Genomic DNA, 22816 nt, shown 5'->3' with positions numbered 1-22816 from the left:
CTGCAGGTCACTCCATTAAGTTCGGAGGTAAGGTCTCAACATAACTAACAAAACGAGCCCAAACTCGGCACACCTACCTCTACTCGTATAATAGTTCCAGTAGCAGTCTACGAAGTACACCTGCAGGTCATTCCATCAATTCCGGAGGTAAGGTCTCAACGTTACTAACAAAACGAGCCCAAACTCGGCACACATAGCTCTACTCGTCTATTATTTCCAGTAGCAGTCTTCGAAGTTCACCTGCAGGTCACTTCATCAAGTCCGGAGGTAAGGTCTCAACGTAACTAACAAAACGAGCCCAAACTCGGCACACCTAGCTCTACTCGTATAATAGTTCCAGTAGCAGTCTTCGTAGTACACCTGCAAGTCACTCCATCAAGACAGGAGGTAAGGTCTCGACATAACTAACAAAACGAGCCCAAACTCGGCACACCTAGCTCTCCTCGTCTATTAGATCTAGTAGCAGTCTTCGAAGTACACCTGCAGGTCACTCCATCAAATCAGAAACTAACGCAATCCCGGAAATCCCACGGGAACGGGAACTATGCGGTTTTACTTTGACTGCGCGGGTGAAGCTGCGGGCGGAAACCTAGTTGTTATTAAAACACAATTGCCATCTTCAAAAATATTTTGGGGCACGTATTCTCGCGCGGTTGCAGTTTACAAACAATACCCCGAATTAATTAATAAAACATAAAACTCTTAAATATTGCTCTTTAAAAAGTTTTATGAACCTTTTTAAATGATTTTCTAGTATTATTTCACTAACGTCCTTAACTTTTTATGAGTTTTGACTGGGCACGTCGGTTAAAACCTATATTGACTAGATTTCTCGACTTAAAATCAGTTAATAAGGATATTGACCGATGCCCTTAGTCAATAACGTTATTAACTGGTTTAATCAGATAAAATCAGTTAATAAGGATATTAACCGACGCCCTTAGTCAATATCCTTATTAACTGATTTTACCGGTCAATAACGTTATTGACTGGTTCAGGGTTTTGACTGTAACATATATATTTAATTTAGTTCGTTAAAAAATAGCAAGCAATTCGCAGCTTTAAAATATTATTAGTCACATTTAAATGAATTTGAGTTTACAGCGCTTTAGTAGCGACATAAATTATTAATATAATGATAAAAATGTAGCGAAAACTTATCTCTAAAAATTCCAATACCATTTCCAATACGAATAAAATTGCGTCTCTGAAAACGTAATGCAGGCATAAAAAGTGGAACATTACATTTCAATAGACTTCTACTACTTAAAAAATATTGAAATATGAATAAGAAAGTGATATGAAACGGTTCTTGATTCTACCTTTTCCAAACAATGAATAATTATGTAAGTAAACTGTATTATAATATATCATTACATTAAAAAAAACCCAAAACAGAATTTTAGTATTTAACGAGCGCTATCTAGTGATCAATGCAGAAATTAAAATTAATGCGGTTATTCTAAATAGTTACATGTTTGACGAATAGACAGGTGGCGCTAAATACAAAAACGGAATGGTAATTATTTCGTTTTTATTTAAACAATCAGATAATCCAATGATTAGATTGTAAGCACAACATTAAAGCATTAATAATTCAATAGTTTGTGCAATAATTCATTCAATTATTATTTCCATTGATTTTACATTTTTACGTCTGTAAAATTATTGAATCTGTCTCCAAGACTCTACAACGCAACGCAATTCCATAATCATTGCTACAACGTCAATGTTGACGACAGTACAATGTCAAATCTCGGACGTCACTCGTCAGTAAAATTCATTTTTTAATCTGTAGCGCGATCGTGTGTTCGAGTGTTCGTATTCGTACATTGGATTTTGTGAAACGAAAATATTACGCGCATTGATCGATTTATTTACATAGTTCGATTTTATAAAATTAATGATATGTTGTGAGTTTGATTAAATAATCGTAAGTGATAAATCAACACTCCACAATGGCTAAGTAAGTGAAATTCAATTTGTCCTAATGAAAATTGATCATTGCATTTATCGCTTGACTAGCCGTGAAAAGTGTAGTGGAAAGCATGAATTTTGAGAAAGCTATTATCTTCTAGATATAGTACTGATGATATTTACGTTTTTAGTTGTAAAGTATCATGTATCTATTCTGAATTTTATATAAATATTGTAATGTTTTTGTTTTATTGCGCAAACCGATATATATTTTGATGGTACACCCTATTTCAGGTCAAAATATACATGAAATGTGAGTAGGTAATAGGTATACAAACAGTGTGCAAGATTAAAATGTATTTTTTTTATTATATAAAGAGAAAAAGTAAAGGAAATAACTAGAAACCTGATAATCTCTCTTTTACACTTAAATATTTTGATACATCTTAATTTTAATAATAATATATTTTAATAAATACATTTATTTATGTAAATATTTGCAAACAAATCAAAGATTCTAACCCAGTTTTTACATTGATAATAAAAATTCTACTATTAAGTAAATAAATATATAAAATATACCTATGTGTATAAAAATTACATTTGGTACAATAATTATTTATGTAAATTATATGCAAACTAAATAATGAATGACAATCAAAAGAGAAGTCCTTGAACCTCATCCTTTTATAGATCACACTTGACCGTGAACATGTCAACATATTTTAGGATCTTATCTTTAACCGACTCTTAAAATTAAGAGATTTTCGACACAAATTGTGTTTTAAACAATCTTTGAGTATTCTTAGCATTATTTTGTTGATACAAATCAAATCGAAACATAATCTAATAAATCAATTTATTCATATTCCTTGTATTTATAAAAAAATGTGTAAATGCTATGCTAAAAAAAAATGTATAGATTTTATAGACTCAAATCTTATATACTTTTACGCATTAGTGAAAAAATGACTACTGTATTATTCTATTATATCTGATATAAACAAAAATTTAATCCTAAATATAGATAGCTAATCTAAATCTAAGCCGCATTATAAAAATGAAGTGTTTACACATATTATTAATCTACATATTTTGTTTTTATGTTGCAACTGATTATAAAAATAATAACCTTGTCTTATTTATTCAAGAACTAGCTTTACGCCCGCAGCTTTGCCTGCTGTGTCTTAAACCTAATAAATTATATACATAAACTTTTCTCTTAAATCTATAAAAAAACTGCATCTTAATCCGTTGAGAAGTTTTAAAGATTTTAGCTTACATAGTGACAGAGAAAACGCCGTTGTTTTATACTAGCTACATATGTAGTGATAATAAAGGCTGTTATTTTATTCAAAAAAGATTTAGGAAACATCTGAAAATGATCATTTTTTCTTTAATAACAAGTTTCAAGATTAACATCTCAAGAAATAACATTTAAATAATCTAGATATCTCACATCGACAACACAAATATCTCGCTAAGTAATAAAATTATGGTAATATAAGTTGGCAGGAATTTGCATTAAAACAGCAAGGACCGCAAGGTATATTGATAATATGCAACATAAAAATGCTATTGTATCATATATTTTATAGTTATAAGGAAAATAGTTAACATTATTAATTTCAAATGCATGTCCAGAGAATATAAATCACTATAATAAAAGAGTTATTAAATTATAACAGCTGAATACGCTCCAACGAACGTTAAATAAAATTTTAAAATCATTTACTGTGGTATTTTAATTGTATGTGTCTAAAAATGAAATTGTTATTTCAAATAATAAGTGTTCTATTGCTAATTAAAATTAATAAATTGGAGATAATTGAGCTAGTATATTAATTTCTGTTCATTAGCAATGTTTTACTGTGCAATGTGTATTTATTATTTTATTTTAAACTTAACAAATTATATGCAAAAACCTTCCTTGAGAACTACTCTATGTATTAAGTAAGCCTCAAAATCCATTGAAAAGATTTAAGCATACATAGGGATTAGGGACGTACAGACAGTGTCCTTGTTCTATAGTAATTATGTAGTGATTTTCAACTAAATAAAAATTCATTTTATAAATTCTCTATTACACTTTATATACTATTAGTATGCACCAATAAATTAAATTAAAAGCCTATAAGAATATGCAATTATCCAATTTAACACCATTTATAAGGAAGGGTGTTCGCCCAAGTGTGTAAATGTTTCAATTAAGCTTATACCTGTAGTTGGTAATTGCATAAAAAAGGTATCCATGGCATATTATACATTGTTAAGCCATTCCATTCATTGGAACAAATAAAACTGCACCTTTTTATAGTAACCACTTATACAACTTACAGTAATTTTTATTTGAGAACTTGTGAATTTCATTAAAAAGATATTATTTTGGCAAACTTATTGTTCATGGTTTTTTTAGCATAGGTATATAAGTAATTGTTTCTTACATTTTCTTTTTAAAAGAAAGTATTAGTAACATCATTTAAAAAAAAGATTGGATTGCAATGATTTTTATGTATTTTATTAGATTGCTCTAAAAATAGTAAACCCGTCAATGAGGTACAGTTAGTCTAAAATATATCTATTTTCTCAGGGAAATGATGATAGTGTTCGTGTACGACACGCTGTGCTGCGTGTCGGAGGAGGACGACCCGGCGGACGCGGTGCTGTACTTCCACCCCGGGTGGGTGTCCGACACCCAGAGACACGCGCTCGCTGGACAGGTCAGTAGCTAACACCAGCGACACTTAAATGATGATAATGTTCGTGTACGACACGCTGTGCTGCGTGTCGGAGGAGGACGACCCGGCGGACGCGGTGCTGTACTTCCACCCCGGGTGGGTGTCTGACACCCAGAGACACGCGCTCGCTGGACGGGTACATATGGTGTTACGTCAAGAATGATGATGGGTGTAGGTGTGCATTGCCAGGTGGAAATATAAAATTAATAATGTAGTAAACGCGTTATGTTATTTAAATGTATGGGTCGCGATTTATTACGTAAGATGTGATATTCAAAATTGGTTGGAATTTAATAAATTAAAATAAAAAAAATACTGACAGTATATTATGATTCGCTTCGTAGTTTTTCAAAAACCACCTGAAATAATAAATACATACCTAGACTCTTGTGTTGTGGTTGGACTTAGTAACTATGTAGATACTAAATTGCTAAAATCACTGAACTATTTTATTTTTGCAAAAGATAATGAACCATGTTGGTATTTCAATACAACAATTATTATATCAAATAAATCCTAAATACATCATATTTATCTCGATTGTATGGCATTTGATTGCTTTTAACTGTCACGGTTATCGTTATCCAAATCATAAATAACGATTTACGATGTATTTCCCGCCCATCGCTTCTGTCGTAATATTGCCTGAATATTTGGTTAGTTTTCAAGCAATTATCACTAGGAAATCTTTATAAATGTATATTATTTATTTATTGTTGCGTGACAACCAGCGCTACGTTATCAGATTTTTAATAGTTGTAATGGCCAAGTATGCAATTAAATATAATGCAATTGGTATTAACAGTATGGGTAACTTTTACCCGACTCTCGCAAAAGAATAAGAAGTTATTGTAGTCGAATGCAAAGTTATTTTGAACTCTCCATAGCATAAACGTTTTATTATGTACATCTATACATATAAAAAAACTGTAGAAGGGTCAATTCTGTACATTGAAAATATTGAAAAAATAAATAGCAGGGGGTGTTACTGGATCGATACCAAACCCAAATATGTGATTAAAAAAATTTTTGTCTGTCTGTCTGTCTGTCTGTCTGTCTGTATGTGAAGGCATCACGTGAAAACTAGCGGTTCGATTTCGATGAAACTTGGTATAATTATACCTTATTATCCTGGGCGTAAAATAGGATACTTTTTATCCTGGAAAAATACGTAGAAAAAAATAATCTTAATTTTTCAGTTTTATCCATAGACGTTGTTCCGTACCGAACCGCGAACACACGTTGCGTATTATTATAGGCCTAGCCGTATTTGGGAATTGGGTCCAATAGATATTTATAAAATGTTATTGTCAGAGGTACTCAAAATGGATAAATAAACCATCCACGCGAAGACCGACATCCGCGCGGACGGAGTCGCGGGCGGAAGCTAGTATGTAATATTTCAGCTTGAAGTGTTGTTAGATTATTTTTATGTCTGAGATCGACTGTTAAATTGGATTTGATATCAAAACTGTATATAAAGTAAAGGATTTGGTGCAAAAGTCAAATTATATTTCCATTTTTTTCTATAAACTTATCAAGCTATTTACCTATCACGAGTAGGTAAATAGTAAATACATTTAACAAGTTGATTATAATGACCATTTTTAATTCAGTTACACGTAGTTTTTCCATAATATTTGTCCCGATTAATAAATATTTTTAATACTATAAAATTAACTAATAAAACTTATAAAGACATTCGTAAATATGTATGAAATAGACACGCCTCCTTTTATATTCTTCACGTATAAACAATTGATTAAAAAATGTTCCCCAACAGGTTTATTAGCGAAGTAAGTGTAATATAATTAATTAATTTTTCAATATGACAACATTGTTGGTATACCGGTATTGCCATCTTGGGATTAGATAGGGATCTATGAGGTTTTTGAACTGCTATAAAATATAAGTGCTATGAACTTAACAGTAAAGCAGCGTTAAGACAAACACGAGGTTATTTCCTTGTATCTTATTACCTAGTTGTTTAATAAGTATATTATGTGCACTTATAAAATCTGAATAATTTATGTAAAATTATTCTTGAATTTAAAATATTACCTACTTATGAATCGTCGACTCAATGTTCTATCAATTTTGATGCTAATACAGCTATACCGATTTTGATACAATTTTACTTGCGAGCGAGATTTTTTTAGATAGGAATTTGTGCCTACCTAAGAAAAGCAGTTTTCTCACATAAACTTATATTTTATACTCTCGTTTTCCCGTGTGGGGAAGGTTTACAAGGCAAAATTTACTTACAAGCCCTTCCTCTGAAGGTGGTGGGAGCGGCCCACTGCGTCAAGTCGCTGTTCTCGCAGCCAACGGCTATCACGCTGCAGAGCGGCAAGTTCATCATCAGGGAATATGGCAGATATGTTCTGGTGAGTTACCTTTACTATATAATGATAGAGGTAAGAATATTTGTGGGTCCTGTCTATGTATTGATTAACACTATAAGATGGATGTTTTAAGCAATCAGCAATTTTATGAAATACACTGTAGGTACGTAACCTAACGTAAAAAAATACTCAATAAAAGTAAATAAATGTGGAACAAGTTAATTGTGTTTTTCTTTAAAAAATCTAAATAAAAAAAATACTCGCTTAATTGATTGATACCTTCGCGAAAAAAGCTAGGTAGGTATGTATAACGAAATCATGTCGTATTGAAGATTACAATATGGTATTCATTATTTGCTCTATACTATAACATTGAATTAAGTTATTATATATTTTAACTAGCTTTTCGCCCCGGCTTCGCCCGTGGTACCTACATGTTTACGTTTTTTTTTTCATAAAAACTATCCTATCTCTCAAGTTGGATCGAACTGCACACGGTGTGCAAATTTTATTATAATCGGGTAAGTGGTTTAGGAGTCCATTGAGGACAAACATTGTGACACGAGATTTATATATATATTAAGAAGATAGGTACCAAGAAACATTCTTACGTATTCTTCACAAATGATTGCGAAACATTACAAAAGTTAAACACCTATCAACAAAACATTGGCTACGAAACATGTTACCCATTATACTACCATAATTAATAATTATTATCTTACAACAATATTAATTCCATGATGCCTTTACTACCATAAATACTATATAATACTGTATTAATTAAGGTTTCCAATAAAACATCTTATGAAAGCGACATTGCATAACTCGACAAGGATAGCCGGTATGTAAAGACTGTAGGTAATAAATTAGTCATTTGTATCGGAATCAATGAAGTGCCTTGTTGTCGAGTATAATGCGTTGTTTCCCGTCTTATCGTCATTATAATTAATTTATTATAATACGAGAATGATAGGAACTTCTTCTACGTGAAAACGGCTTATCACATCACAGTGAAATTTTGTAGAGATAGATGTTAGTATTTTTTATATGACCTCGTTACTCGTGTCACAGACTGATGCTAGAATTATTAATTTATTATAATACTAGCGGTCCGCCCCGGCTTCGCCCGTGGTACATGTTGACGTTTTCTCTCCATAAGAACCATCCTCGCGCTTCATGGAATATTATAAAAAAAGAATTAACGAAATCGGATCAACCGTTCTCGAGTTATGCGCTTACCAACACATTTTGCGATTCATTTTTATAGTATAGAAGATTAAAACTCTCAAAAGACAGAAAAACTCTGCGTGTTGGATCTATGTCCCCACGTAAGCCCTTACAAAAGACCGGGTACCTTTGTTTTTAATTCTAATTTTATTTAGGGACTTTGAGTCAACAATGACTATGTCAGTCCCATAGTATATGCAAAAACTTAACTTAACTAGCCTACTAATATCGTGTGAACATGTAGACTATTATACTAGCTGCATCCGTATTTGGTGCGGATAAAATGGTCTGGATCATACCCACATCGGTCGGTCTAATACTAAATTTCCTATGTAATTCCTGCCCCCTACTGGTGGTACCCGAGTATTATGGAATAGAGAGACATAATAATAAATTTCTCGTTCTTCGAAGGTATTCGTTGAAGTTTTTTTTTTTTTTTTTTTTTTTTTATACAAGAGGAGGCAACAGAGCAGACGCGTCACCTGATGTTAAGTGCACTGCGTCGCCCATAGGCACCAGCAATGCCAGGGACATTATTAGTGCGTTGCCGGCCTTTAAGGTAGGAGTACGCTCTTTTCTTGAAGGTCCCTAAGTCGTAACCGTTTGGAAACACCGCATGAGGAAGTTCGTTGAAGTTTTTTTTTTTCAGGAAATATAACCTCTTGTTTATGATTATTATTTCCAAGATTTATGATTTTAGTTGCAAGATATCAGGGAAATCCAGTTATGTGTGTCAGTGTTTATTATTATAAAAAACGACGTGTGGCACTCGGGGACTGCCGCGGTAAAGCTATTGCATGCTATGCCTTCAAGCCACACCTCCGCTCGTCGGAGTGGGGAGCGTGAGGTTTTTTCGTTACGGAATTTCTCGATTCGGTCCCCGCGCTCAAGGCCCGCGATAGAAGCTATGCAATAGCTTAAAACACAAGATTTAAGTCATGATATGTAATGCCATAAATAATTTAAAAACATCAAAATGTAAAAAAAATAAAAAATAATAACGGTACATTCAACAAATTGTTCCACATACTAAGGTAAATAAACTAATATATTCCACATATTTTACAAGGTATAATATGCCCGAAAAGAAATAAAAATATTATTTATTTCCATTTGTATCTCGTCTCAAACAAATTCTCAATATTAATCAAAGAACCTTCGAGAAGGCTCGCCTAATGAACCGTAACTACTTACGTACTTAGTACCTACTTCATTTTCGCAATAATTTGGTATAATTTTTACGCTTGATTGATCCACATGCAATTTTTTTGGACTTATTAATAAGTCGTAACTATGAAGAACAATAGATTTTTTGTTATTTTGTTTATAATTTAAATAGAATATAAACTAATAATTATAATTAATAAATGATGTAGGTTTAGATTTCCAACGTGAAATATTATATTAATATCTTTATTAGATGTTTCGTATTCTATGAGTTCGCGTGCATTTGAATTCGTGCTGTTTTAGCTAAGCAATGAATAAAATGAAATGTACAATTTAGTAGAAAACTAAATTCTTCACGGATACCTTCGTATTAGGTTTAGGTTCACGTTATCTATCGTATCTAGAAATTAGAAGGCTGTAGGCATCTACTATAAGTAGAAGGAAGGTAATAAAAAAGTACTTGGTTCTCAAGCTGGTACAGTTGTTTTTGCACAACATCTTTGCATAAAAATACAAGCTTTAGTTATAATTGTGTACAATTATTAGGAACTATCAGGAATTTAGAACCTATCTTATTAATTAACATACATGGCACAGGACTATCTAGATTCTAGGTTCACTAACAGGTTTTTCGAGTGATTAAACGAATCTAAATATTTCGTTTTGATAAAATCTCAATTTACATATCTGTGAAATCTTAAAATACATTCGAATACAAGAATTTCGCAACTATGCAAATCATTATTTGTTTACTTTTTCCTACCTACTTGCTTTAATCTGCGATTCCGCTCACCTACTAAAACTATTTGTGTCTTGCACACACATGACTGATGACACATCTTGATATAGATGGCAACAATCCCATGCTCCGTTGCGGCGTATTTGAAAGACAAACCAACAAAATTACACATTTAATCCTGGAATAAATTCAATTTCTCTCCTGTTCATATATAGTTTTAAAAATATTTTAAAAGGATTTTGCGGTAAGCTAATACATTATACACATAGTATAATAGGCTAGTTAGAGTCGATTTTCCATTGCAAGAATGCACTCAACTCTATCAATACATTTTCTACAGATAGAGATACACATTCAGAAACTCACGTGTTAACTTCACGTGGGTATAAACCCCAAGTAAACGCCCATACAAGTTATAAAGCTTATATGGTAGTATACGTCGGAAGCAATCCAAGCAAGAATAAAATCCATGGAACCTTCGATTTTATACATTCAAGAGCCCATTCAAATAACTCTATATAGAGCAGTCTCTCGAATCTCGGAGCGCTAATATATAACTAATTAATGCCCGGATAGAACAAACCACTTATCTTCTTATGAATATTGGAGTACCCTCAGCTTCTCGTTCCAACGTTAAGTCGAGTTTTATATGACTGATAAAAATAACTAGAGAATATTCTAGAAGTGGACTTATTTTTGTATGCAGTACTCCAATTGATATGCATATATCCTACTAATATTATAAATGCGAAGGTTTATGAGGATAAATGTTTGTTACTCTTTCATAAAAAAACTACTAAGTAGACGAATTCGGATGAAACTTTTAAGAAATATAGGTTATATATCAGAATGTGACATAATCTATAAAAATACTTGAATTTGTCAGATTTTACGTATTTTATATAGTGTTACTTATTTTTTGCATTGACTCTTTAGTGTTATGTGAAAGTTTACCTTCCGGTTGAATTCGCAGAATATTTAATTGAAACCTGTTATAATGAAATAGCATTCTGCACATGACTTTGCTTGCGTATGGTTCGCGATATCCCACGTATTATTTCTCCGTTATAATTTCAATTCCTTTTACCTCATTCAAGTTTCTTTTCAGGAGAAAAAGTGAGCTAAGTCTAAGAATGTTTCACTATAGAGTTTAGACGTAGGTACATAATACAAACCGGTTACCAACCTCACCACACTTTAATCTCAGTGACCACTGCCCACAAAACTTTAATGGCCTGTAAACAAGCCAATTGCTTCAAATTAAACAATTCCTCAGAGTACAGGTAACGAATGCAAAGTGTGCATAAAACTGGGAGCCAATAAAATTTGCTGAGATATTCGCCGTGGAGATGCTATCGGGAAACTTTAGTGTTACGATGGTCTATTGGAATTTTAAATTTAAATTTGAAACGGCAATGCCTTTCTGTAGACAAATAAGGTATAAAACAGCACAAGTTAGTGCAGAGTTTAAAGAATGTGTTAATCAAGACTTATAATATTATATATCTCTTTATGTGGTACATACTAGGTTTCCGCCCGCGGCTTCGCCCGCGCAGTCAAAGAAAAATCCACATAGTTCCCGTTCATGTGGGATTTCCGGGATAGCGTCATTTTCCCGGGATAAAAAGTAGCCTATATCCTTTCTCGGGTATCAAAATATCTCCATACTAAATTTCATGAAAATTAGTTCAGTAGTTTAGGCGTGATTGAAAAACAGACAGACAGACAGAGTTACTTTCGCATTTATAATATTAGTATGGATAATAGAGAACCCATGACTTCTTCTAATAGAAGAGAGAGATCCCACTATTTTATCTTCTAATTCCACAGTAGGTACATATTTTTGAAGTTCGACGTTCTCAAATCAAATCGATTCAACAACTTTGATCCTAAACCACAGATGCCGCAAACAACAAACTTATAACCCCTCCTCTATTCCCCTTTATAAACAGTAGGAATAATTTGCATGTTCGTTAATTTATAGGGACAACTTGAAATTATGGTTGAGAAAGTGTTTGTGCTTTGAATAGGGATTCAAGTCGTTTTTAATTACTGCCTTAATTTATTAATTTATTCAAGAGTTCTACCACAAAAAGTACGCAAAAGTGAACTTTATATCGTAGTGAATAGAGAATATTATGACGTGAATTGTTATTATTGAATAGCTAGTTGTGCCGTGTAATTTTTTTCGGTTTTTGTCTAGAGGTCGTGACTCGTGATGGTCTGGTTGGTTATTTGTTAATCATAATTATCTTATTGGTGTTACATATAGATCGAATATTAAAACAACTTTTGTAAAAAGCAGGCGTGTCCTAAAATTTTAATTCTTGTAATTTTATTTAACCATTACATATTAAATTAATTAAACATACACTGAGGAGTTTAGCTTTTAACTAACTCTGTTATATTTACTAAAGTTTGCTTAAAATAAATTAATAAAAATCAAATAAATTTCAATAATTAAACTTAGTTAAGTACTGATGTACTTACTTAAACATTTTTTGTTACTACCAAAACAAAATAATGATAATACAGAAACTTAGTTATATTAAAACCATCATGCAACAACTTTCCCGAAGTAACTTAGCCAGTTACTTAAAAACTTTTCTGGGAAACGAAGTTTTAGTTTTAATGAAACAAAGTCATATTTTGTAATATAAAGTTGTTTATTACTTTTATAAAATGATGTTGTTGAATAGTTATAACTAATAACTTAATAAGTAGGTATGGCAAAATATGTAGAGTAGGTAATTGTCGTGACATTGTAAGACAAGGTTAGGGCAAAAACGTTGCAACGCCGGAAGGAAGAAATGCAATGGTATTGAATTTAACAAGTTAACAAGTATGTTTACAAGTTTTACAAGCTATATTGAGACAATTTTTAACCGACTTCTAAAAAAAGGAGAAGGTTATCAATTTGGCAGGTATTTTTTTTTTTATGTATGTACACCGATTACGCCGAGGTTTCTGAACCGATTTACGTGATTCTTTTTTTGCTTGATGCGGAATGGTTTCGAATTGGTCCCATAAAAATTTGATTCGGGTAGGCCCAGTAGTTTTTATTAGTCATCCTTGTGTGTCTTGAAATTTAAGAAAATTTTGCGAGATTTACAATGCGTACCTAGTGTATGTTCTAAAAATCAGAGTACCTATCAGGGGCCCTGAAGTTGATCGTTAAGTTTTTTTTTTTATATACTTACACTATACAGTCATCCAATATTCGTGCGTCAGTAAATACCTGACGTCGGGCTAGATCTTACTCTATATGATATAATAGTTCGATCTTTACAGTATCAGTTTCATACCTGTCACGCTTTGAGGCTATGACCCGTTAGATACCTCGCTCACGTGACCACCCCCCCTAGCCAAGTGGATTTCTGTTAGCGTAGCGTTCAATAGAAAAGACTACGAATGTATGAGATTGACGTAAGCTGTAGATACGTTTATCTACAGCTTACGTCAATCTCATACATTCGTAGTCTATTCTATTGAACGCTACGCTAACAGAAATCCACTTGGCTAGGGGGGCACGTGACCTCAACACTCGTGTGAGTGTTGTAACTGTTCAATGTATAAACATTGATCAAAGATAAAACTCTATATCCACATCATTGACTCTAAAACAATAAACAACTATGTAGATTCATGCTAAAAACTGTCCGAAACAAAACTCTACCCACTCATATATAAGGCAGAGTTTCCTAATGAACGTATACAATAGACTTTAGACGTTACCCCACTGAATTAAGGTGTTAATTTAAATGATATTTATCAACGGTGCTCAGACATTTTGACGACCTTTTAATCAACGAGTTGTCTATGATCCATCCCTATCCCACATTGAAAATCTAGTCACACTACGACCTGTGTCTAACAATGATCGCATAATAGACTTTCGACGTTACCGCACCGAAATAAGGTGTAATTTAAATGATAGTTGTTCAATGGTGCTCAGGAATTTTGACCAACTTAAAGAAAGAGCAACTTTTGTCTCCGCAACTATTTTGTCCCTCCCATCAATTCTATGGGCTAGTAAGAAAGTGTGCGCACGTAGCGACGCAACTCCCCATAGAGTTGGTGGGAGAGTTTTAATCAACGAGTTGTCTATGATCCATCCCTAACCCACATAGAAAATCTAGTCACACTATGACCTGCGACACCTCGTGGATCACGTGACCAGCTCGGCTGCAGGGCTTCAAAGGTTTTATGGTTTAATACCTCGCCGGCCTTAATTGCTTGTAAGGCTGCATTGTGTAATGGTGTTTATGTTTTGCGAATAATTTCAGATTTGGTATCGGTTTACGGTTCACTTGGTAAAGAGTTTAAATTTTTACTTTTATGTTTAAAATGATTTTTTATGTTTTTAGTAGATGCGTATTAAATTTTTGGTTCAGGTTTGAGAGGCATATGTCCACCAGTGGACATTTATAGGCTGATAATGTTAATGATAATGTCGAAAGTAATAACTGTCCTTTCGTCAAGTCAACCTTTACATTGTACAACTTGTACACGTCAATCATAAAAGTATAAAAAATTCTAGTTATGAAAATTTTAAAACGCGGGAATTTTACGAGCTGCATGCGTTAGTAGTTAGTACGTTTATTGTTACGTTGAACGTCAAAGCAAGTACCCGCAGTTTTAACGATGCCACTCCAATCATGAATTTTATATGCCGGGGTTCATTTTTTGATGGGTTTGGAGATTACTTACAAATTCACAAATTTGATTGACATATAGCAGGATCTCAGATTTTTAAGCTATTGCATAGCTTCTATCGAGGGCCTTGAACGCGGGGACCGAATCGAGAAATTCCGTAACGAAAAAACCTCACGCTCCCCACTTCGTCGGGCTCGGAGGTGTGGCTTGAATGCATGCTATGCAATAGCTTTACCGCGGCAGTCCCCAAGTGCCAAACGTCTTATTTTATAACCTCTGTTTTCGTATTGCTATGAAATAATTATGGTTTTAAACACGTTTTAAGGTTGTTTCTTGTTCGTTGTTGGAGTTATAAGGTACCAAAAACAAAAAAGAACTGATTTTTAAGGTACCAAATATTTTTTGGAAATTATGCTTGTTAAGTTTAAGTATAGGTTAATAAAAAGAAGCTCTAATAAATGAATTAGTATTCCATATAAATACGCAGAAATGCCATCACAGTATTCTAGATTTAATTTAGAAATTATTCTTGTATTACTTTTCTTACTCCAACTTCCAAATTGTCAACAGGCGATAGGCAGTGACAGGAACATACCAGACTGGGTGCTGAAGAATCGAGCGAACCTTCTAACGTCCATTATCAAAGTGTATCACGGGGACCTGGAATCATTAGCTGATTCTATGGAAGATCAGAAAAGGCTTGCTGAGAAGCTGTATCAGATCTTCGAGACGTACCTCCCAGTGCTGCAGTATGGATGCCATATCTTTCAACGGGTGCCAATGTTGAGTCTTCCGAAGGTAAGGTTTTATGTTTGTATTAGTGCGGGAATATTTGTGAATATTGGTTCGGTTGGATGTTAGGTTTTTACGTAAATAGCTGAAGGTATTTTGATGAAATTTGGTACTTAAGATAGGTATAGTATAGGCTAGTTAGGCACCTAAAAAGGCATTTTTTGTAGCATGGTAGATTATAGTAGGCTTACATTGTAAATTGTTAACTAGTTGCTTGCTCAGATTTGACCAGAGATGAAATATTGTTTACGTAACTTTTTCGATATTTCTAATGGTCGATAGAAAATCGTTACAGTATACTGTGTAATGCTAAGTAAAAACCTTTATACTAGTTTAGACTAACTAGCCTCAGTAAAAAAACATGACAACAGACGAAGAAAAATTGTAGTTTAAACATGTTTTTATAGAAAATAGATCACAAAAAAATGACTCTATAGTCATGAATATTTCAGGGACTTTCTTGGAATAAAGGAAGGAGCTGTAATAAATTGTTTTCATTGCAGCAAATTTGTCGTCCGTGTAATGAGTAAAGAATAACGGACGATTATTTTCCCAATAGCTTACTTTAGGTATTGCAAATTGTTTCCATAGTTACTAATTACGAGCAATTAAAAGGAAGACATTTTATGTTTGTACCGTTTTTGATCGATACTACAACGACGTCTTCAAGGAAAATTAATTTCATATAGTAGGTAATAAAACGAAATAAATATCATTTGTTCCAGAATTTCGACGATACGAACAAATATAAATATACACTAGGTCTGCCCCGCGGTTTTACCCACAGTTCTCTGCTCCTGTTGGTCTTAGTGTGATAGTATATCCTATAGACCTCCTCGATAAATGGGCTATCTAACACCGAGAGAATTTTTAAATCAGACCAGTAGTTTCTGAGATTAGTGCCTTCAAACAAACAAATTCTTCAGCTTTATAATATTAGGATAGATGAGTAAAATATGTACAAACTTCACTGAAATACATAATTTCAAAGTATAATATTTAATATTATTCAAAACCTTTTATTCATATTTACTCCATAAAATAACGTTCCAATGTTTATACTATAATAAATATTTATTATGACCGCCTCCTTGGTACAGTGGTTGACGCGTGAGCGTAGAACCGAGGGGTCCTGGGTTCGATTCCCGGTGGAGACGAAGAAAAAAAAAATGTCTCGGTCTGGTAGGACACAGAAGGCTGATCACCTACTTGTCCCTAAAAGAAAATCGATCAGTGAAACAGATGTATGCATAATGCATCTGCCTCTTACCCCACTACGGGGACACGGGACTTCACAAAAGAAAAAAAAAATTATTATGAAGCAAAATCTTGTTAAGCTTTAAGCAATAAATATTCTTCATAACGTAAACTCAGTGGAAAGAAAATTTTCCATAAGCACTCCGAAGTTGTTTATTTAGGAGCGGCCATTTCAGGACAAGTCGAGTTGTTTCTTATCGTACGTTTACAGATAAATAGCGTGTACAAATATTATTTACTGGATTAAGGTATACACACAGGTACATCTATAATATAAATATGAATGTTGATAACTAACCGATTTCGTTTATTCTTTTTTTATAATATTCCTTGAAGTACGAGGATGGTTCTTATGGAGAGCAAACGTAAACATGTACCACGGGCGAAGCCAGGGCGGACCGCTAGTCCATACTAATATTATAAATGCGAAAGTAACTCTGTCTGTCTGTCTGTCTGTTACTCAATCACGCCTTAACTACTGAACCAATTTGCATGAAATTTGGTATAGCGATATTTTGATACCCGAGAAAGGACATAGGATAGGATTTATCCCGGAAATCCCACGGGAACGGGAACTATGTGGGTTTTTCTTTGAATGCGCGGGCGATGCCGCGGGTGGAAAGCTAGTAGCTTATAGATGTTATACACACACATGTACACACATAGGTGCATAATATTACACACATACATTCAATCGTAAGAATTATAAGTAGGTACATAGTTGATTGTTTTCTATAATTTTGTGGAATTTTGAAAATGCACACATTTAGCTTTTTTGGTTTGGTAATTTATTTTTGTAGAGTAAGTAATTAGGTACCTATCTATTTCTCGATTTTGTACGATTTACAAGTTTCGATACAGAAGTTCCGATAGTTATTTTTTAAATATTTTTAAAGTATTTCATGCTTTAAAAATATTTAAAAAATAACATGAATGTCTCAGTTTATCAGGTGCTTTGGTTTTGGTTTTAAAGTTACTGTAATCAAAAGTCTCAACCAGTCGAAACGCTAATACATATTCATTCATTACTTTATCATCAAGATTAATGATCCAAGCCTTATTTAAATTAAGTTTGGAAACGTATTAAGATCGCAGATATATTTTATTTTTACATTTACAGTAAAGTATGATAATCTTTCTTGACTTCACCGAACATCGAACTCAAGACCTTTTGGTTAAAATGCTTACTAACCACAATACCATGGAAGTATTTAGGCCGGTTGCAGAGCTTCACCGACCATCAGTGCGTATGTCAGTCGCGCTTGTCATATGTATGGAAATTTATAAAACCGTTCATATAAAGACCGACCATACGCACGCGTATTTCCATACATATGACAAGCGCGACTGACGTACGCACTGATGGTCGGTGAAGCTCTGCAACCGACCTTAGCAATAAAAGTCATTATTTATTACTGTTATACTATAAAAAGTAATAAATATACTGTAAAAAAGAGACAGAATATGTCTTTAAAATATCAGATAACAAAAACAAATTGCTCAAAAATATTTTATATGAAAAAAAAAACCGAACAAAACTACATAAAATGAATTAAAAAATGTAAGAAAATACCGTTTACGTTTTATATCCGTGTTTAAATAATTGTTTATTTAGGAAATAAGTAAATGTAATAAAATGTTTTGTGGCACCGTGGCATTTTTTTCCAAAAAATATTCACAATAATATTGATTAAATATTGAAGAATGTGAGTATCACAAGCATTTACAAAATACTCGGAATGTGTCCGTTGACGTCATTGAAAAAGTTGAATTTTATCGAAATGTAGGTATTGCAAAAAAATGTAAAAATTTCGTAATTGGAGCCGAAATGGTTGCTTTTCTGTGTTATTGCTATGAAGATGATTATTTTTGGTCTCATTGCATGTTAGCGGTATTAAATGGTTTACTTATGTTTTACAAGTTTAAACGCAAAACTCAATTATAGGGAATTTGGAAATTAATATAGAAATTATAGACTTTACAATAGTTTTGTTCATGCCAATAATGTCCTAATTTAATAATTGATTTTGTAACGCTGCATTCAGATCAAACGAGCGAATGCTTAGTCTAACCCCACTTTGACAAATTCTTTTAGTGTAAACAGGCTTAGAGCATTCTTTCGTTGTTCTTAGTGCGTTCGAAAAGATTCTATGCAATGGTCTAATATACTGAACAACACTGAATACGAATTTTCGTTTACATTAAAATATCACAAAAGAATGCTCTTGATCTAGCTCTATGTTCGTTTGATGTAAATGCACCGTAATTCGAAGACGAAGCAGAAATTACTGAGATGGAGATGTATTTACAAACTTAACTTTCAAATAGATATAATATGCACTTATATTGAAAGCAATTATAATAATTGTATTTATGTTATTCTCATATTCATTATTTTGAATACTTTAGGTACATTCCTCTCTCGTTGTTTTTAACGATAACACCGACAGTTCCACTTAGTCTTACTTATTTTTAACCGACTTCAAAAAAAGGAGGAGGTTATCAATTCGGCCGGTATGTTTTTTTTTATGTATGTACACCGATTACTCCGAGGTTTCTGAACCGATTTACGTGATTATTTTTTTTTGTTCGATGCGGGATGGTGTCGAATTGGTCCCATAAAAATTTATTCGGATAGGCCCAGTAGTTTTTATTTTATGAGCATTTTTGTCTGTATTTGTAAATGTTGCAAGTGCAAGTTTTTAAGTCGGTTGTTTTTAACGCAGTTATCACTTGTTTGTCACGATTTTTATAAGTGCAATAAATAATGAATAAGGAAATAGTATTTAGTAACTTCGTCTGGTAGGGTATAGTAAATAAATAAACGGAAAAGGGGCTTTCTATTAGTGATTTCTTTTTTAAAAAGCAGTACACCCTGTATCTTTTATAAAATCTACCCTCGATATTATCGTTAAATGCAGAAAAATAATGTCTAAGCTTTAAATATTATCAGGATCGAAGATTTTTATTTATTTTTTATGATTGAACTCAAAAAATAAGTAACCAATTTCAATTGGAAAGCTTCACCTTACCAAGAGCCATTTTTAACTTGAGTAAACAAACAGTACACACTTAGTATATACATATGTATATACAATCTGTCTGCAAATATAATGCCATTAGGCTTAGACATAGACAGGTTGTATTGATCTAGTAACACGATACGGTGCGGTGCGGTTGTGAACAATAGACACGAAATTATAAGTACACGTATATTTCTATGACTAGATGCGTAAACATATTATAACGGGTTTATTGCAATTTTATTGTACACAGTTCTATTGTTAATGATGACAGTATGTCTGTTAGCGATGAATTTCAAATGTTGCTTGTAAAGTGTGTAGAATTCTATAAATGTTTTAATGATTATCAGAGAGATGACAAGATAGAACGGTGAAAGAGTCTTAAATTATAATCTTTATTTCTATTCTTACAAATGAACTCGAACACTATTCGTACTTTCTTCTTGTGAAGGCTCCTGGGCGGTGGTCATCGCTCGCTACCGGGTGACCCAACAGTTCATTTGCCCGCTTTTTATTACAAAATATCGAATTATTTTAAAAAATAACTGACTGCGCGGGCGATGCCGCGGGTGGAAAGCTAGTATGAGATAAAAACAGAATGGTACATTTTACGTTCCTAGTTATCTAAAATGTGTTCTTAATTCGTTGAAACTAGGCTAAGTGCGGGTAAAGTAGACGGATAGAGCCTGCGAATTATACGCCACGTTATAATTACGCCTTTATGTAAAGACTGATTCGCTCTAAATATTATCTCAAGACCTTTTCTAAGAGACTGGGTTACAAATTATGTAGGCTAGGTTAAAGAGCGGTTGAATTCTTATAAAAGAGCGTAGTTGTTTATAAAAATTACTAGACGAATTTGACTGATATTGGTTATGCTGATAGATTCTTGCTGAGTAGATAGGAAATATGAGAAAAGCTACGCAGTGCATTTCGTTTCTATATTATATTCTTGCACTTGAGATTGAAGTGATATGCTAGTGGAAGAGACTCGCTTACATATTATATAGAAATTTAGCAAAGTACCCTCACTTGAAGTATTTGAAACGTTACGTAAAACAAGAATTTTCTGGAACAATTTTTTAATAAATGTTATTATGGAATCTCTTTGTACGGAGAAAACGGTTGTGATAGGAATTCTTTTACGGTCTTTAATGTTGTTAACTCATGCTTTTAGAAATGAAAGACTTTGTAATGTATTCGAAATACAATTTATTCATTATATGCCTTTTTACGAAATGTTCTTCGCGCTTCGCCCGCGTGTATTTTGCGTGTTATCTATTACTCAAGTCATCAACATTTATTCAGTAGTTAGAACGCTTATCTATACTAATATTATAAAGAGGAAAGGTTTGTATGTATGTATGGTTTTCACGCATAAACTACTGAACCAATTACAATGAAATTTAGCACACATATAGAGGGTAACTTGGATTAACACATAGGATAGGTTTTATCCCGGAAATCCCACGGTAATGGGATCTATGCGGGTTTTCCTTGAAAACGCGGGTGAAGACGCAGGCGAAAATCTAGTAAAACGATAAAGCTCTCTATACATTTAAAATTCTGTAATTTTTCTAGATACTTAAAACTATTTTACGAATTTTGGAAATTCTTTTAACTTCTTGACAGACTACCTATAATTTTTTTAGTTTAAGTTATTTCAAAGGTCAGAGCCGTGACAAATGGCTTGTTTTCAAGAAGTTTTATGTATTTATTGATCAGTGTTGAATATAGTATATTTAATTTATATTATTTTGTTAACAGAGTGCCACGTCAGTATTCATGGAATCCATGCAGATATTAGAGCACTGCCGAAGGAATAGAGGCGTTTTGGGCGGAGTTATTTTATATAATAATAAGTAAGTATTTCTATATTTATCTGAACCTTAATATTTGTTTTCACTCATAACCTGAGGTAAGAATCTCTAAATACAACAATTTGGTAACAAATATATTGAAAAATTTGTCTTATGGTCTCTTGTACACACGGTTTTTCACCGTGAAAATCTACGGTTAATTCGCCGTATGCGAGATTCTACAAGCTTCCATAGTGAACCATACAAAACTGACGACCGTGTCTCCTACACACGGCCAATTAACCGTAGATTTTCACGGTGAAAAACCGTGTGTACCAGAAGCCTAAGGGACACACTGTTTTGAAAAGTAGCTGCCTCTATGATGATATATTAGGTAATTTTGAGAAACTACATTATAAAAATACAGTTTTAATTATGCCGTGTAACTTATAACATGCTTATAACCGTTACAGCACCAATATACATTTCCTTTTAATTAAAACTTAATGAGTAAAAGACAGCATTAATTTTGGCATCAAACAGGTAACAGGTTCTGAATGTATTTTGGGATACAATTTGCGTACAAAGTTATTTTTGGAACACGGAAATTGTTAGAGATAACGGACACAGATCATACCAAAAGATGGTTTTTACATCATATTAATTTGAGTGTCATGTTAGGTATTACATAGTTAATCAACAATCATACACTTGGCCTCGTTAACATTTTATTTTATCCGGTGAAAGAGGCGACTTTTAACTAAATTAACCAAAAAGCGAATATCGAATATATTTTGGGAACGGAACCTGTTTGAGAAGTTATTTTTGGAGATAACACGGCCTTTTATAGGATACTCGGATTATTGACTTGATGTCGGTATTTATAACACTTGTTTTTTAGAATAAATAAAACATATTTTTAGCGTTGTAAACGCCTGTGCTTAGAATTCTTGTTTGAGATAGTAAAATTGGTTTTATTATTGAAAATGAAATGGTGTATTTTTTTCACTTCTAGTTAGATTTATTTTGGGTTGTCAAAAAAATTAAGCAGGCTATGGCAATGCAACATAATATGGACTCAGTGGTTATATTTTTGCCAATACATATTTATTCATTAGATGTATCTACTCACTGGGCGGGAATATATTATTAG

General features: G+C 33.0%; 1 protein-coding gene across 3 annotated transcripts in view; it reads left to right on the top strand.

The window, feature by feature from the left end:
* Positions 1-1804: 1804 nt before the first annotated feature.
* LOC123696518 overlaps positions 1805-22816 on the top strand; it is a 28791-nt gene continuing 7779 nt past the window's right edge. For 2 of the 3 annotated variants that reach the window (XR_006752090.1, XM_045642778.1), the window contains exons 1-5: positions 1805-1966; positions 4508-4637; positions 6938-7042; positions 15363-15590; positions 21632-21726. Coding sequence is in view for 2 of the 3 variants with exons in the window: in XM_045642778.1 (XP_045498734.1) it covers positions 1959-1966; positions 4508-4637; positions 6938-7042; positions 15363-15590; positions 21632-21726 (566 nt within the window). In the remaining variant the exon portion in view is untranslated. Of the gene's footprint in view, positions 1967-4507; positions 4638-4669; positions 4792-6937; positions 7043-15362; positions 15591-21631; positions 21727-22816 lie in introns of those variants that run through there. The other variant, XM_045642779.1, reaches the window with a different exon arrangement.

This window comes from Colias croceus, chromosome 12 (assembly GCF_905220415.1).
Source record: "Colias croceus chromosome 12, ilColCroc2.1".
Lineage (NCBI taxonomy): Eukaryota > Metazoa > Arthropoda > Insecta > Lepidoptera > Pieridae > Colias > Colias croceus.
Note: the sequence above shows the minus strand (reverse complement) of the source record. Positions and strands in the feature narration are given on the sequence as shown.